Raw genomic sequence first — 18842 nt, forward strand, 5'->3', positions numbered from 1 at the left:
GAGCATTCCAAAGTGTTTAAGCTGTATTTTGGGACCAGGAAGGACCTTGAAGATTTTCTTGTGGTATCAGTTTGGGTGGGCTTTGAGAAGCTGCCTGCAGAAGATTTCAAATTTCTCCCAAAAAGTTTATTTTCCTGTTATGAAGTTGGTCATATAGTGGCCAACTGTGTATTAGTGCCTATTTTTTGTTATTGTTGTGCTTCTGACCGCACCTCCACAAAGGATAATAAGTGCACAAAAGATATGGACTGCAGTTTGTGCAAAAAAAAGGCCATACATACAACAGTGTAAGATGTCTGGCTAATCAGGCAAAAAACAATGCTAAACCCCATCAAAATGAGTCTGAAACCTGCCTACTCAAGGTTCAATGAAGAAATAAACCAAAGATCCTCCATCTCTTATACATTTGTCTCGTGGAATTTAAATGGAAATTTGCTAAATCATTCTGTGTTTTTAAAGGACTTTTTATCTAAGTGTGACATAATGTGTATTCAGGAGCAATTAGCAACTACTTAGAGCCTGAGCCTTTTGGAACTGTCAACCAATCATAAAGTGTTCTTGGTCTCAGCTTACTGATCTCAGTCTTTTGACCAGCCTTGTGGTAGTCTAGCAACCTTTCTGAAGTCAGTTTATCCTTCATCCATTTTTGATTCAGCAAGTGACTTTTTGGCAATCAGAATCTGGAATTTTATTGTGCTAGATATTTATCTGCCTACAAACTACCGTGACAACCAATCTGAAATACTTTTTGCCATTAGTGCTTCTTGTTTATCCAAATGTTTGTGAAAAATAAAAGAGCACAGTTTATGCTTTATTGCAACTGGTGACTTCAATTTTTGATTTAACCACCCCACATAATTCTTGTGGTGATTCTGATTACTCAGATATTATTTTTGGACCGTTGAATGATGATTGTGTAGTTGCACTGAAGAATGAGAGTTTTACTTATGTCTATAATTTGGGTAGTACATCTAACTTAGACCATGTTTGTCATACATCATCTGTAACTATTGCCAAAGTTGTTGTTAGTAATTCCAATTTCATGTCAGATCACTTCCCTTTGTCTGTTAGTGCTCTGATTGGTGATTGTGGCCCTTCTTCTAACTGGCTTCTAAAAAATCAATCTATTTTATGCTAATGATTGGGATAGGGCATCTCTAGATCTTTTCCAGAGTGTGTGTAATGATTTCCTCACAAAAATTTGTGTCCATTTTGATTTGTTGATGCAGAGTTCAAGGAAGAATATGTATGATTTTTTAGTTAGACTGAACATTTATTGTAGTGAACTTACTCATGCCCTAGCTTTTGCAGAAAAATTGGCAGTACCTATTAGGTGAATAAAAGTTGGAACTGAAGAGCCTGGCTGGTCAACTAATGATAATTTACAAAATGCTTGCTTATCTGCTAAGTTTTGGCTTTTAGTTTGGATTGAAGCAGATAAACCACACAATGGATGGCTGCAAAAACTGTATTATGCTAAACGCCAGTTGGCAAAGTACCTTTCTCTTTATTGAAGCTCAATTATTTTGTCTTGTTTGGAAGAGGTTTGGTCTTGGTCAAATAAGTTGTGGTCCAGTCTTGTAAAAGATATGCCAAGTCAAATACCATCTTGTAAACCACTTTTCTCATGGGTTGAGTATTATAAAAGGAGAACTTTCTGTTCCAATTCCACATCTGCAAAATAGTTTCAATGTGAAACTTTAATATTTTTTGAGCATGCTTCTAGTCCTTGACTGATTATTTCCAAGAGCTGGATTATTTCTAATAATCAGTTAATAACCAATTGCAATTAGTAAACTGAAGAGAAAAAAAGTCTAGAGGATTTGATAGGATATCTGCACAATATTTGTTGTTGTGTGGTGAACTGTTTATGGAACCCTTAGTACTCCTTTACCAAATAATATTTAATCTGGGATTTGTCCCTGATTCTTTTTCAATTGGATGTTTTACTCCTATCCCAAAGAAGAATAAACCTCCTTCTGAATGTTTGTCTTTTTGCCCAATAACAGTTGCAACTTTATTTTGTAAAATTTTTGAGAAATTGATAGATGATGAATTGTGAACTAAATGTACAGTTTAGGCCCACCATTTTGGTTTTCAGTCTTGCCTGGGGTGTGGTCATGCCTTTTCTGCTTGGTATATGGTTTAGTTGATGAAGAAAAATACTGGGAAAGTATTGCTTCAAAGCTATCATATGAAAACACTATAAAGACACTTGCTTTGATAAAAGCATTTAAAGTTAAATTTTAATCTACTGGATAAAATTGATTGTATTTATTTTAAATGTTATCAGCAATAAAATATTGTTATGATGAATCTTAAAGTTTTTCTTAAAACTCTTCACCCATAAGGGTTTGCATAAATAAAATAATATGCTAATGTTAGTAAAACAAATAAATACATATACAATAAATAACTAAATTCTTCAAAGAAGTAAAATAGCCATAACCTGATACCTATAATTGGTTTGTCAACTGGTGGCACCAAATGTAATTCTTGGCCTTGGTTGACAGGTTTATATCTGGCCCTATGCTATGGATAATTAGATGACTGCCTAAGCAAATATAAATTAAAATGGATACTTAAGTCATAATTAAAATGATTGTCACAAATAAGTGTAGGTGTGTCACCATTTAAACCCATGTAGAACTTAAATGTAAAGATTTCAAGCCACTTTGGAAAAAGGAAAAACAAACATATGATGGTCCTTTTTGGGATTTCTTTTTTTTGGGGGCATTTTAACATAAAAAATTTAAATAATATATGTAATAATAAATGTAAAATTTTAAGGGAAAATTTTACACTGGGTGGGAGGGATGGGCCATAATTCCTAAAAAAAGCTGACTCCACAAAAGATGCTATTTGGAAATATGCATTTTTGCATGTTTCCCGGGATATAATTTTTGCCATGGATACAATTTTAAGGGAAAGTTGTACACTGGAAGAGGTTGAAATTGGGCAAAATTCCTAAGCAAAATTTTTGTGGATACGAAATTCAAATAGATAAAATTTAAAGGGGAAATTTTAAACTGGGTGGGAGGGATGGGCCATAATTCTTAAGAAAAGTTGACTCCACAAAAGTTGTTATTTGGAAATATGCATTTTTGCATGCTTCCCTGGATATAATTTTTGCCAGGGATACAATTTTAAGGGAAAATTTTACACTATAAGAGGTAGAAATTGGGCATAATTCCTAAGCAAGATTTTCATGGATACAAAATTTAAATAGATAAAATTTTAAGGGGAAATTTTAAACTGGGTGGGAGGGATGGGCCGTAATTCCTAAGAAAAAGTTCTTATTTGGAAAAATGCATTTTTGCATGCTTCCCTGGATATAATTTTTGCCAGGGATACAATTTTAAGGGAAAATTTTACACTATAAGAGGTAAAAATTGGGCATAATTCCTAAGCAAGATTTTCATGGATACAAAATTACACAGGGTGGGGGGGATGGGCCATAATTCTTCTGAAAATTTCCCAAGATAGGCCCACATTTTTGCATAAAAACAAATTTTTAAGATAAAATTTTAAGGGGAAATTCCTAAGCCAATCTCGGACATAGGCTCCCCTAAGGCAAGAGACTTATATTGGGGGAAATGGGAATAGGGGCAATAAAAACCACTCCAAAATGTCAATATATTTGGAAATTAACAGGTTTTCACACTTTTAAGGGGAAATGTTACACTATGCATTGACATTTTGTTTATATACTAATAGATTTTCACGCTTTTTGTGAAAATTTGGGAGACCACTCCAAAATATCAATATATTTAGAAATGAACAGGTTTTCACACTTTCAAGGGGAAATTTTATACGATGCATTGACATTTTGCTTATATAATGTTATTTATGCTATTTATGACATCATATAAGACAAGGCTTTTTGGGGGATAAAATTTTAAGGGGAAATTTTACCATGGGTGGGGGGATGGGCCATAATTCCTAAGAAAATTTTCCCACATAGGCCCGAGAAACTCATGCACCCGTTGTAGCTTGCCGTCGGTCCTTTTGCAAATTTTCGATTGACTTTCCGTTGTATACTAGCAAATCATATATCATTATTCGTAACTTTTTATGCTCTTTTCATTTTTTTTATTCATTTATTTCATATAACATTTTTTAAACAGTTTCTCTATATTTTACACATCGTTCAAGACAAAGGAAGTAGGAACAGGATGTGATTATGCTTTCCCAGGTCATCTATGCCAGTAAAAGGATGTAATTAACCTATCAAAATTATTCCGGTCAAAATTTGCATAATTTGCGAACCATCTCGGCCAATCAGAGAAAAGCTTCTAGGGAATTATTGTTCCCATAAACACTGGATTACAGAATTTAGAAGTTCTATTATCTTGAAATTCTTATTGAATAAGGTTCATTTTATTTTATTTTCCATTTTATTGGTATTTAAGTGTTTAAGTGCCAAGTAAGTATTAACACCTTACCAAGGTAAGGTGTTTTTATAATAGTAATTAGCACCGGGAGAGCTATGTGAAAAATGGAGGAGGCACTCTCTAATTAGAAAGTGACATCCATGTAGGTTCATATAGTGAATTCCCGTGTAGGAGTATAGGAACCGCAAGTACCAGGAATCATTCGGTACTTCGGCAATACTGATAGAGTGTATTTTAACATAAAAAATGTAAATAATATATGTAATAATAAATGTAAAATTTTAAGAGAAAATTTTATACTGGGTGGGAGGGATGGGCCATAATTCCTAAATCAAGTTGACTCCACAAAAGTTACTATTTGGAAATATGCATTTTTGCATGCTTCCCGGGATATAATTTTTGCCATGGATACAATTTTAAGGGAAAGTTTTACACTGGAAGACGTTGAAATTGGGCAAAATTCCTAAGCAATTTTTTATGGATACGAAATTTAAATAGATAAAATTTAAAGGGGAAATTTTAAACTGGGCAGGACGGATGGGCCATAATTCTTAAGAAAAGTTGACTCCACAAAAGTTATTATTTGGAAATATGCATTTTTGCATGCTTCCCTGGATATAATTTTTGCCATGGATACAATTTTAGGGGAAAATTCTACACTGGAAGAGGTGGAAATTGGGCATAATTCCTAAGCAAGATTTTCATGGATACAAAATTTAAATAGATAAAACTTTAAGGGGAAATTTTACACTGGGGGGGGGGGGGGTTGGTTCATAATTCCTATGAAAATTTCCCAAGATAGGCCCACATTTTTGCATAAAAATAAATTTTTAAGATAAAATTTCAAGAGGAAATTCATAAGCAAATTTTAGTGAAAACTGGGGGGGGGGACCTATCCAAAATGTCAATATATTTCTAAATTAACAAGTTTTCACGCTTTTACGATCTGACTTTTGTGAAAATTTGGGGGAGCTCTCCAAACTGCCAATTTATTTCCCAATTAACAGGTTTTCACGCTTTTAAGGGGAAATTTTACACTGGGCGAGGTGGAAATTGAGCAAAATCCTTTTCTCAATTTTTCTCACTTTTAAGGGGAAATTTTATACTATGCATTGATATTTTGCTTATATACTAATAGATTTTCATGCTTTTTCGATACAATTTTTGTGAAAATTTGGGGACCACTCCAAAATATCAATGTATTTAGAAATGAACAGGTTTTCACACTTTCAAGGGAAATTTTATACTCTGAATTGACATTTTGCTTATATAATATTATTTATGCTATTTATGACATCATACAAGACAAAGCTTTTTGGGGGATCAAATTTTAAGGGCACATTTTACCATGAGTGGGGGGGATGGGCAATAACTCCTAAGAAAATTTTCCCACATAGGCCCGAGAAACTCATGCATTCGTTGTAGCTGGCCGTCGGTCCCACAAGAGTTGTTATTTAGAAAAATGCGTTTTTGCATGCTTCCTTGGATATAAGTTTTGCCATGAATACAATTTTAAGGGAGAATTTTACACTGGAAGAAGTGGAAATTGGGCATAATTCGTAAGCAAGATTTTCATGGATACAAAATTTTTAATTTTGGGCGATAATAAATTTGGGGGAGCTCTCCAAAATGCCAATTTATTTCCCAATTAACAGGTTTTCACGCTTTTAAGGGGAAATTTTACACTGGGCGAGGTGGAAATTGAGCAAAATCCTTTTCTCAATTTTCTCACTTTTAAGGGGAAATTTTATACTATGCATTGACATTTTGCTTATATACTAATAGATTTTTTCAGGAAATTTTACACTGGGCGAGGTGGAAATTGAGCAAAATCCTTAAGCAAATTTCCGCGAAAATTGTGTGGATCTCTCTAAAATGTCAATCAATTTCCCAATTAACAGGTTTTCACGCTTTTTTGACCAAAAGTTGACTCCACAAAAGTTGTTATTTGGAAATATGCATTTTTGCCTGCTTCCCTGGATATAATTTTTGCCTTGGATACAATTTTAAGGGGAAATTTTACACTGGGAAAGGTGAAATAGGGCAAAATTCCTAAGCAAATTTCCCCAGAAAGTCCCAGTACTGTTTTGGAGGGTCCTGGTCCTTGGTAATAAAAATATTATTAGTTTAAATTTCAGTTTAATTGGCCCACAAATCCTTAATGTATTAAATAAAAAAACTATTTTTTTTTAACTGAAAGTAAGGAGCGACTTTATAATTTTAAACAAACAGAAATTACTCCTTATATGAAATGGGTTGTCCCCTCCCCCATCCCTCGCTCTTTACGCTAAAGCTTTTAATTATTTTAAAAAGTAGAATTGTAGCAAAGAGTCAAACTTTAGCATAAAGAGGGAGGTATATATCTCCTCCTAAATACCTCGCTTCTTATGCTAAAGTATTTTTAGAACCCCTCATATTTTTTCATTGTTTTTTATAGTAATGTTAGACAATCCTGCGCCCTTTTCATTGAATTTTCTTCCCCTTGACATATTCCTCCAAGGAAAGATCCTCCCAAATAGCCCCCTCCCATCAACCCCTACCCCTAAACCAAAAAAAATTCCCCTGAAAACGTCTGTACACTTCCAAATAACCATTGATATATGTAATCATTGGTCAAAGTTTGTACCTTGCAGCCCCTCCCCCAGGGATTGTGGGGGAGTAAGTCATACCCAAAGACATAGTTATTATGGTTTTTGACTATGCGGAACAAATGTCTATCTAAAAATTTTAATCTGTTGACTTTTGGAAAAATATTTGCAAATCCAAGGCCCTGACACCTGCCTGGAGAGATGTTACCAGACAGCCCCCAGGGCACTTAGATCCTTTAGCAATTTTACCGCAGGATTAAATTTTAAGGGGAAATTTGTACACTAGGGGTGGATTGGCCACAATTCCTAAGCATATTTTCCCAGACAGACCCTAGAAAACCCTAGGAACATTTTAGAGGGACAATTAAAAACACTTTAGCGTAAAGAGCAAGGTTCATTACTACTCTTGCATAGGTAAACCTTTCGTAGGCGTAATCATTTCTGTTCTTATTAAGTCTTAATGTTGCACCTAGCCTCGTGCCGCGTTGTACAATTGTGCCTATTGTATAAAAGTGCGTAGAAATGTGAAATAAGTGTCAAAATTATAGAAAACAATTTTAATTAATAATTTTAATAGTCAGTCAGGTTTCAACTTATTATATTCATTAAATTCATTATAATTTAAATACACTATTTTGAATTCACAAGCAAAAAAAGGAAACTGACACTAGTTTCCTTTATTAGATGACCAAAGAAATTGAAACCATTATTCGTGAAGAATCCTCGATTATGACCATGCCTGCCCCTGGACCGATTCTGAATGCCCCTGAACATACTTTGAATGCCCCTGAACATACTTTGACTGCCCCTAAACCCACCTTGACTGCCCCTGAACTAACCTTGACTGACCCTAAACCAACCTTGACTGTCGCGGGACCGACCTTGACTGCACCTGGACTAACCTTGACTGCCCCTGGAACACACCCGGCCTCTTTGATCGCACCCGAGGATGACTCTAGGAATCCTTCCATGACCCTTGCTGTTTCGAAGGATGTAAAAGGGAAGAAGCCAAGGAATTTCTTCACTATTTGCCAATTTTGCCGCAGATCGTTCTACAAATTGGACAAACACTTACTGGCGAAGAAAGGAAGCTGTAGCAAGAATACGAATGGAGAATTTTGGTCAGTCAAAGAAGCAAAGGAAATGCACGAATTGGCCAAGGATGAGCTTGCAGATAGGTCTCAGAACAAGTCATATTTTTTGGCTTCACAAGTGAGCAGCTTGGTGGAAGAAACCAAAACATTGCACGGTTTCTGCAAGGCTTTGTCGGCTATGACTGGAATATATTTTGACCCTCTAAATCTACCGGACCGCGCACTTTCATTCGAGGACACTAGGCCAGTGACTGTACCTGCCCCCAGACCAGCCAATCCTGAAGGCACATGCACACACACACAAACACACACACAGCACACGTGGCAGGGCCATCAACATCGGCGCTGCCACAGCAATCACCACCTGTCTTGGAAACAGATCTTTTCTCCGGTAAGCAATTAAGTTTGTCCTCTCAAATCCGTCGGAGAAGAGTCTCAGAAGAGTCAGACCCCGAAGATGTTGTGGACAGCGACGAGGGGGGAAGCCTCTACGCTCCAGAGATCCCTGAGGACGAATCTTCGGAGGAGGAGGAGGAAAAATCGGAGTTGCGAAGTGAATACTACAAGAAGGATTGGAATTGGACATCTGATATCAGAAAAAAGATGCAGAAACACGGGCTGTATGACATCTACACCACCAATGTCAAAACAGAAGAGGAGGCGAAGAAGATGGCCTATGGAATCGAATTGATGAAGAAATTTGAGAAATGGTCTGCGGAATGTAGAGAAAGGAATACCAGAAAGTATAGGAATCCTTTTGGGTGAGCCCAAAAGATTGTATACTTTATCTTAGAGGGAACAAAGTATAATTGGAAGAATTTCCACTCTGCCGAAAGAGTGGAGCTGTTCTTCTCAAAGCTTGCCGACTCTGGAATGAAAGAAAGCAGCCGAAACAAATATGCTCAGGGCTATTACAGGTTTGTCAAATATATCACATCCCGTGGTAGTGATGCACCGCCAGAGCTGAATATAGCCCACGTCAACTCTGCCATGTCGGCTATAAGCTTCTTTGATAGGAAGCAAAAATCTCTTGCAACGGTATAGATGAGGCACCGAGAGCTCCAGCGGACTTTCAATCCAAACTCTTTCACTATAGACGACCAGAGGAACTTGAAAGCTGGCGTGGAGAAGTTCATGGCCCCTGTGATCACGCGGCTAACAAGAAATCGGCTGGTTGAAGAGGTCCACACAAACCTCACTGCATACCTCTGCTTTTTGGTTTCATTTATGTACGGTCATCGGCCTGGAGTTCCGGAGAATATGACGGTGATGGAGTTTTTGAACCGGCGGTATGTGGAGGAGGAAAATATGTTCGTCATACTTGTTGAAAAACACAAGACCGCTAGCATAAAGTCCGCTTGTGTTGCACTCAGTGTACGTGAAGAAGTCATTTTTAGAAATTACCTATCGTTCATTCGACCTGCTTTGATAAGGCCAGACTTGCCAGAGCCAGAACAATTCCTTTTATCGATGTCAGGACAGAAGATACAAAACACAAGCATAACATTGCGGAGGTTTCTGGAGAAAATTTTCCCAGGCGAAATGAGGCCAGGTGTTCGTGTTCCAAATCAGACTACGATACGCCACTTAATCGTGACTATTAATAGGAATGCGACCAACCTGTCAAAAGAGGACAGGGATATGATGTTTAAGTACCTGTGCCATTCAGAAATTACATCAAAGAATGCGTAGGAGGCCTATGCGTTCCGCCGGATTGCTGCAAGCAGAGCCATCATGGAAAAGTGCACTCAAGAAGCTGAAAAATGTTCTGCTTCGGAAAAAATTGAGGACATGGACGACGAAGAGGTTGCTTCATGCATGGATGAGGCAGCCAGGAAAAGGGTGGCCAAGGCAGTAAGTATACCTTAAAATTATGTGATATAGATTTCTTAAACAGTCTTCATCATTTTATATAATCCTTAAGTAATCCTTTTTAATAATTCTTTAATAAGATTTTAAGTAATTCTTTTCAGGCTTTCAACGAAACTAAGAATTAATTGACCCTTTTTTTCTTTCCAGACTTTCGACTTTTATATAATCCTTAAGTAATCCCTTTTAATAATCCTTTAGTAAGCTTTTAAATGACTTTTGTCAATTAACAGGTTTTCGGGCCTATCGTTTGCTAGAATCTATACCTCTATATTGTAAATATATTAAATCTAACTGTATATTAAATCTAAATGTCTATTTCCTCATGTCTATTTCCTCTTTTCTTTTCTTTTCAGGCTTTCAGCTAAACTAAGTATTAATTGACCCTTTTCTTTCTTTCCAGGCTTTCAACCGTGTTCTGGAGGAACAGCCAATAGATGGAAGGGCCAAGTTGAAGACGGCTTCTCTGAAATTGATAAGAAGAATCAATCCAGAGATAAAATACACAGCCATATTGAAGTCTGTTAAGGATCTCTACAGGAAACAGCTCAAACAGGCTCGAGCTGAGGAGATCCTTAAAAAAAAATGTCGGAGAAGCGTGGAATAGGAGCAGATCTCACTGAGGCCCTCACAGAAGCTAGCTTACAGATGGCAATTCGTCGGCTAGGATACCAAGACACCGTGCCGTCTCTGCAAGAGGTCCAGCAGACTTACAGCAGGTTCAGGATCCCAAAACTCTTTCCTTCTGAGCCATTGGTAGATGACTATCTGACTCAATGTGTCACTGTGGTAAGGCCTACTGGCGGAACCTCTTTAAAAAAGACGCGCCACTAGCCTTGACCTCTTGGGTGGTGTGGAACAAAGGCATCTTTTCCAGGTTTCATTCTCAAATCTCTGAAGATATTTGCCTGTGTAACAATGGAGCCACTCAATATTGGTGCTGATTAACAGAATGTACTACATTGGCAATTCAAGAAAATTTATAAGTGGCATGAAGACTAGTTGATTTCCATTTTTATTTAATTATTTCTTGTGGGGTGGCCATTTTTGGTACCCCATTATTTTTGGAAGGACAGATCCCCCACCCTAAGAAGGGGAAACCGAATAAACATGTCTAATAGCGTGTATGGGGCTGTTTGTTTGTGGATGTTTGTGTATGCATGTGTTGGTCTATGTGTGTATGTGTATGTGTGTGTGTGTTTCAGTACATTTATCTGTGTGTGTTTTGTTTGCATGTTAGGATATGTGTGTTAGTTTCGCCTGAGCTGAGGCCGGGGGGATTTCATAATCTGACAGGGTCATTGGTTTTTCAAACCAATCACCAAAGTCACCTGGTCACCACAAACCCAGTAATGCCAGTATGCCCCTTGGAGTCAACAGTTCAACATCAAATAAACCAATTTCCTACTACCAAAGTCATAGTAGTCCATTCCTGTGACAAAAGGCTGTCAGTCAAAGTGTTTTATCCAAGAAGAATTGGATTTTAATCCTCAATGGGCCCTTAATACTCTGTGCACCCATAATGTGTAACGATTCCTCTGAGTTCAACCAAAAAGGAGCTCAGTTACCATTACCCAGTTGGGTGACAAGTAAAAGGGTTATCCACAAGAGGAATAGCCTTGGGTCTTGTCTACTTGATGAGATCACTTGTACTCCTTGTACCATTGATTCCCTTAACCAATGGCCCACAACAAAAAGGCTAATGATACCAGTAAGCGAGACCAAATTTACCTCTCACCAAATCCTCTCAACATGAACACTTGACACAAAACTTGACGAGATCGCTTGCATTCTCTATAGGCGTTAAAATCAACGGCCCTATAGAAGCAAGGAGCCTAGAAGTGACGGTATCCAAATACCGTATGATAAAAACACCCGTCTCTCAGCCAGACGTAGTCCAAGCTCAAAGGCTGGACATGCAATTTGCGTTCAAAATAGAGATGACGAGGCATTTGGCTATTAAACATATGTATTCGGTTTCCCCATCTTTGGGTGGAGGATCTGCCCTTACAAAAACGATGAGGCGCTCAAAAAATGGACACCTCATTAAACATAATTAAATAAACACTGAATAAGACTCTTCCTGCCACTTCTACAAAATCTTCTCTTGCTCTATAGAAATTCTTCGGGTACTCGGCAATACAATTGGTATCAGGATGGCTATGCTGCTTCACGTGGCTTCGATCTCAAGGACTTGGTCGCTGATACTCGGCAACTGGTGAACACAGGATGACTTGTGGGACATCTACATGGGGTATTGGGGTAATCAGGTTCTCAGCTACTTACAAGGGGCATTGGGAACATCAAATTATATCCGCTATGAGGGGATAGGGTACAGCTATTTCAATGCTTGTGGAAACATCTCCACAAACTTACTGGGGGCAAATTGTTGCACTGGGTTATGGGAAATACATCTTCTTTGGCTACTCTGATAGGTGATTTGGTACATAACTTCGGTGGTGGGGAATACCTCTTTGGTGGTGAGGGGGATGTGTTGCTACGCCGGTTGGTGGGGATAAGTTGGGTCGGGAACATGGGGTATTCGTTGAAGGGTGGCTCTTCGGACCGTAGAGTTCCAGGCCCACCAAATGGTTACGTCTTCGTATAGAACGACTCTGGATAAATACCCAAGCTGACGAGGGTTAAAGTATGCTCCCAATGCCTTATAGCACTTTGGACTTATCTAACGCCGTCTGGTGAAGGTTATAGCTTCACACTTGATTGTTTCTAGGCCGTGGATTGATTTGATTGTTTCTATTAGCCAAAGGGCTATTCTGTACTTCTTCACTTTTTTCTTCGTGAAGCCTATCCAGGTCGTACCCCTCGGCTCTAACCTGGGCGTCAAATATAACCCCATCCTCCCCTTTAATTGCAAAGATATCAGGTCTCCAACGTCCCATTGCTCTCGTGGTACCGGGGGTAAGGGTGGTGAAGGATGGTTCCTTTATCACTCTGTACCCGTCATATTCTATCCATTTTGTGGTTATGTCTCTAACCCGGTCATGCTGTTTTATACGATTAGGGTGTGTTCTCACGCAACCCATCGAGACGTGATTCGCTGTCTCGGGTGCGAGGCAGCCGGCTCTACAATTTCTCAGCAAGTCTTGGCCCCTTGCCGTTCGGCTTCAGGTTGGGATGGCATTGATTCGGTGGTGGATCATTCTTTTATACCTCCTGCTATCTAAGTCGGCAGGGGGCTTATCCACCCAATTTTGGGATAGAGGAAAAGACCCAAGACCCTTCAGGGCCGCTCCATCACGGGATTTGTAGAGTTGGTTGGAGTGGTATTTATCGTAGCGTGTTTTGGACATGGCGTAGGTCTCGCCAACTTTCAGCAGTTTACGTAGGTAGTTACGGTGATTATCCATTTCGTTTGTTCTGCATATAGCTAGGAAAGAGTGGGGAGGCTCATAACAGGAAACCTTTTGAATTGTCTAGGCGCTTCGGCTGGCTCTAATTCGAGGGATCGAGAGCCTGAGCTCCTGGATGCCAAGGCCACCGTCTGATACTCTAGCGTGCAGGTAAGCGTTGGGCACATCATGCGAGAGGTCAAAGAACGCTCTCACAGGTGATCTCACGGACCTATCCAACGCGGCTAGTGACCCTGATGAAAAGGGGCTTAAAGTTAGCTGATGTACAAACAAATGGATGAAGAATTACTTCAAACAGAACAGACGTTGATGGGGGGTTAAGGGGGCCTTCTGAATCTTAGTAAGTAGAGTATTAATATCATTAAGAGTCGCCGGGTTTTTAACCCCATAGGGGGCCATATCCACACCTAGGTACGAAACCTTTTGGTCTGCTCTGAGAGTTTTCGCTAGGGTATTGTCGACTGACACGAAAGGTACTGTGATGAACTTAGTCTTTTTGGATTTAGGGTTGGCATCAATGCCGACTGATATGCTTTTTGCTCCGTTAATATGTAGTCCCCGTTTCTTTAATAATTTAACAATTATATCTACGGACTTTTGTAACCCGACCTTGGTGGAGGGCGCGATGACCAAGTCATCCACGTAGGCAATAGCTGGGATCAGGGTGTCATTGACTGTAAAGCCCACCTCGTGGGGAATAGCTCCCAGAGCTTCATCCACTACAAGGTTGAAAAGAACGGGACTTAAAGGATCGCCTTGCTCAAAGCCTCTACTTAGTTTGGCAAGCGTCTCTCCCCTGCCGTTCGGGAACTCAAAAATTGAAGTTGTTTTGCGTTAGATTGACTCAATATAGTCAAGGAAGGAAGGTGGAAGGCCTTGTGCTCTACACGCACGGAGAATTAAATGGTGGCTTACTGAGTCGAAAGCCTTTCGGACGTCTAAACTCAGTAAATACACCGACTTATAAGATGTTTTGGCCTTTTTTGGAATGTTGTTGATGATTAGTGCATTCACTAGTGAACCATCAACTTGTGAGAAAGCAGTTTGAGCAGGGGAGATATCGACTACTTTGGCAAGACGGGTTGCGATGACTCTATGGAGCCATCATTGGAGCAAAGAGGATATAGAGACTGGTCTAAAGTCAGCGGGGTCTGTAGCCCCATCAGACTTAGGGAGTAAAACGGTACGCGACTTCAAGAAAGGCTTAGGGGTTACTCTGAAGAAATAAATAGCGGTGAATAGCACTGCAAGAACCTCGTACCCAAATTGTGTGCAGTCGACAATTCGTAGGCCGTCTGGTCCAGGAGATTGGTCTCCAGACGGCTTAAGTTTAGCTATTTCGGGTACTTCTATCGGGCGCCATAACGTAGAAACATCATTTTGGTTCCCAACTGGAGGTAAAGGTTCTATATCTAGGGGTGAGAGTCTTCCGAAAATACCAGTCCAGAACTGTTTGAACGCTGAGATGTCAACCGGACCTGGTTTTTTGGACATATCAAGAATAGCGTAAGCTGCGATGGAAGGGTTTTTCTTCAATAGTCTTTGGATTCGGGCATACTGTTGGCACCTATAGACACGCTTGACCTTTCTGCTACGGAACCCGTCATGCCTCATTGGGCCCTCGGACCGACTGGCCCCTTTAGGCTTGGTGGGCTTATAGAAATAATCTTCCAGAATTTCGTTAATTATGGAGATACCCTCGCTGGGTCTGTCAGCCAGACAAAGGTTGACTAGACTATGCAGTTTCGCGTCTAGCGCCGCATTCTTAGATAAGGATCTTGAATTAGCTGATTTGAAGAAATCATTAAACAAGTCAACTGGGGAGCTAACAAGGATAGGGGGTACTGGATCAGGCAAAACTGGTGATTCATGCTGTTGTGGATGAGAGGGGATGAACTCCAAGGCATCTGGATTAAATAGGAGGTTGGGCTCTTCTCGCTTAGTCTTCTCAGGGGTTTCTACTATAGTGGGGAGTTATACGGTTGTACGCTCACTTAGCTTCCGTCTTTCGGCCTTTTTCAACCTTGGCTTTTCTGCCTCTAAGGTAGGGCCCATGGGTCTATCAGATAGACTTGATGATGGGTTCGATGTACTTGAAATGGTACTATCCTACCGGGAAAGGCTTCTAGTTATCCTCCTATTTTCGGGGATGGGTCGTCTACTAGTTCCGGGTTTGGGTATAGGGAAATCATCTATCTTGGGAGTAGGGAGAGGGACAGTTGGTGAGGAACTACTTAGTCTGGAAGATTTCCTTGTATGTTGAGGTGGTGGTATAAGGTCCACCGGAACAGAACAACTGGGTTGGTCATAGGGAACGGCGGATTCATTAGGTTGAGAGACTGGAGGGTGGGCAGCTGGCGGAGATGGTTGTGGGCTCGGTCTTGAGGTGAGCCTCTCGATAGCCTGAGTCACGAGGAGCTGATGGTCGGCATTTCGTCGTCGGCCCTTATAAGCATCTATCGTTCTATTGGGGAATGCGATTGCTAATTGCTTATTAATATCGGCACCTGAGGGAGGTTTATCGCCGTAGCTAAGGATTATGCGGGCCTCTTCTTCCGCAACCAAATTACATTCTTCGTCCACCCACGTGCGTGAATCCGAGATTGGTATTCTCTGGTTATATTCTTGGTTATATTTATATCTTGCCTTTGGTTGAAGGAGGCCAACCATATTTAGAGGATAAACTATCACTAATAAAAAGAGTCTCTACTAACGGGTCAGAAATATCCGCTTTATACCGAGACGTTTTTTCGCTTTGTGTGCCACTCATAGGAGACCATGACAAAGGGGAGAAAAACTTATTCTTCGTATTTTTTAGCAAATCAGAACCTAAGGTTTTTCCTCCATTTGATTTTGTCAACTCATAAGGCTTTACTCGTCGAGAGAGGTCATAAACGTTTAAAATCAGGGCTTACTCATTATTTGTTACAGTTTCAATATTAGGTGAGTCCAAAAGTTCAAATGACAAAAATCAACAGCACTAGTCATAAAATGAATCCTCCTAACAGAAAGACCGGCAATTAGACTAGAACTAACAACACCCTGCCTGAGTTTCTCTGGTGTACAAGGTCCAATTACACAAAGAGACGTCCAAGTGGAAGAGAGGTCAAAGTCAGGGCCATTTTGAACAGTTTTTGAAATATCTATTTCAAACAACATTTCCCTCTGAAAAAAGAAAATGTGAATAAATTCTCCCTACAGAAGGGCATAAGATGCCCACATATATATTTTTGGCTAGCAAAGGATCGGCGCAACAAACAAAGAAGGCTTAACTTTTCAGTGAGAGAAATATGTTTTCCCTTCTTTTTTATTTGTGTTTTTATTTCCTTTTTTTTGCAAATGTTTCTTTTTACGATTAGCAAAGGTTAACGACTAAAATAAAAAGTATTCTAAGAAAAAAAACATAAAAATCCTTAGAATTGTCAACACACTTCCTTGTTTTTATCTCCTAAGACTTTTTTTTATCGTCTCCTTCTCCTTTGGCGGAAAAAGTAAACCAACAACAATTACAAAAATACATACTTCTAAGAGGAGAAAGGAGAAGATGAGAAAAGAAAAAGGGTAACTGGAGAAAAAGTAACTGAATATAGGGATGATAATCACCACAAAGCATAAAAAATATCAGTATAGTCTTCAGCTGTAAGTTGAAATAATCATATTCTTCAAATTCTTTTTAAACGTGAGGAACGATGGTTGTTCAATAACTAAGTCAGATGACTTGCATTGATTCGCAATTGAAGGAATTTGATATCTTAAATTTGATTCTTGCTCTCTCATTCTTAACAAACTGGAAAATAAATTTTTCCCTAGCTTTTGATAAATAACAGTTATTTTTTCAATACAAAGTTTCAGTCTATTCAAAAAGTGATTTTTATGTAAGATTATTAAAACTGCATTCTTAAATCAGACTGAAAATTTTGTTACTTATCAAGAATACTAAGAAATAAAATGATATTTCAGTTTCAGATAAGTTTTCGTTCTTGCTAAATGGCCTAAAATTATCATTGATTTATTATAAAGAATTGGAAGCACTCACAGATTTGATGAGAAAGTTAATATACAGACATTCGAATGATACTTAAAATAGCAATCAGTTAATACAAAATATAAATTTCTCACGATCTTGTTCGGATTTATTTTAACTGAAGTTCTTTTTATTAACCGAAAGTAAAGAGCGACATTAAAACTTAATGACTTGTTTTTTTTTTAAATTTAACTTCTGAGCGTTTTTGACTTAATGTAGATTTTGAGTTTGGCTCACCCAACATGAATAATTAAAATGAAACTTGTACATTAATTTTAGTTTAATTACAAATAATTACCTTATAAAAACCTAAGTTTGATTTTTGATCCAGTTGTTTAAGAAAGACTCCTGAATCACAAAGGCTGTTTAATTAGAATAATAAACTCTTTTAAAAGTTTAAAAATGAACTTTAGCGTAAGAGTGAGCTATTGAGAAGAAGCACCCCATCTTATATACGTAATATTTTCTGTTCGTTTTAAGTTTTAATGTTATTCCTTGCTTAGATTTGGAAAAATAAAATTTGTTTATTGAACAAAATCCGAACTTTAGCGTAAAGAGCAAGGTATTGAGGAGAAGCAAACTCCCTCATGCACGTAATATAAAGGGGTTCATCCCTCGTCAATACCCCACTCTTTACGCAAAAGTTCGAATTTTTTTCCAATTCTTTAAGAATTACCCCTAAATCACAAAGGCCGTTTAATTAGAAAAAACAGCTCTTTTGAAATTGCTAAAAACTCTTTAGCGTCAAGACCGGGGCATTGACGAGGGGATTAATGTAGTTAATATTCTCTGTTCGTCTTAAGTTTTAATGTTACTCCTTACTTTCAGTTGAAAAAACCTTATTTTCTCATTTAATTTCTAATTGTTTCTAGGAAATGCAGTGCCTCCTTCATGAAAATTATCTTTCCTCGTGAAAAATTCCTCCATGGAAAGATCCTCCCATGTAAAGCTATCCGCCAACTCCCCCTCCCCCTCCTTCCACGCCTATGCTTCCCAGCAACAATATTAGGCTATATGTAAACAACGGGCAAAATTCATAACTTGCAGCCCTTCCCTCGGGGACAGTGGGGGATTAAGTCGTCCTGAAAGACATAGCTATTAGATATTTTGACTATGCTGAACAAAAAGGCTATCTCAAAATTTTGATCCGGTGACTTTGGGAAAAATGCGCGTGAGAGGGGCCTAGTTGCTCACAAATAAAGAAAACTCACAAATGCTACACAAAAAGGAAAAGAATAAGGAACAAGGCACAAGCTTGGATGTCTATTATATGCATATAATATACATATATATGTATGATTTGATATTCTGGTATCTGGTATATATATGATTTGATCTTCTGGTATGGGAGTCATGCGAAAGGAAATAGCAGTTTAATTAAAAATATTTAAAAAGTATACCCCATCAAACTTTACTTCAGAAAACTATTGTGTTTGATAAATTTAATTAATCTTTTGCATCATTAAATTGGGAAAAGTATTTTTTTTTTCTATTTTACTTTA

General features: G+C 38.6%; 2 protein-coding genes across 4 annotated transcripts in view; one reads left to right on the forward strand and one right to left on the reverse strand.

The window, feature by feature from the left end:
- The window catches only part of LOC136029590 (baculoviral IAP repeat-containing protein 6-like), a 397865-nt gene that overhangs the window by 249136 nt on the left and 129887 nt on the right, over window positions 1-18842 (reverse strand). The gene's annotated exons all lie outside the window — the stretch shown is intronic.
- Window positions 6946-9719, forward strand: LOC136029585 (uncharacterized). The gene is made up of 2 exons (XM_065708080.1): window positions 6946-7722; window positions 7765-9719. The coding sequence occupies exons 1-2, from the start codon at window positions 7667-7669 to the stop codon at window positions 8477-8479; spliced, it is 771 nt and encodes a 256-aa protein (XP_065564152.1). The 5' UTR covers window positions 6946-7666; the 3' UTR covers window positions 8480-9719.

This window comes from Artemia franciscana, chromosome 7, assembly GCF_032884065.1.
Source record: "Artemia franciscana chromosome 7, ASM3288406v1, whole genome shotgun sequence".
NCBI classification, from domain to species: Eukaryota; Metazoa; Arthropoda; class Branchiopoda; order Anostraca; family Artemiidae; genus Artemia; species Artemia franciscana.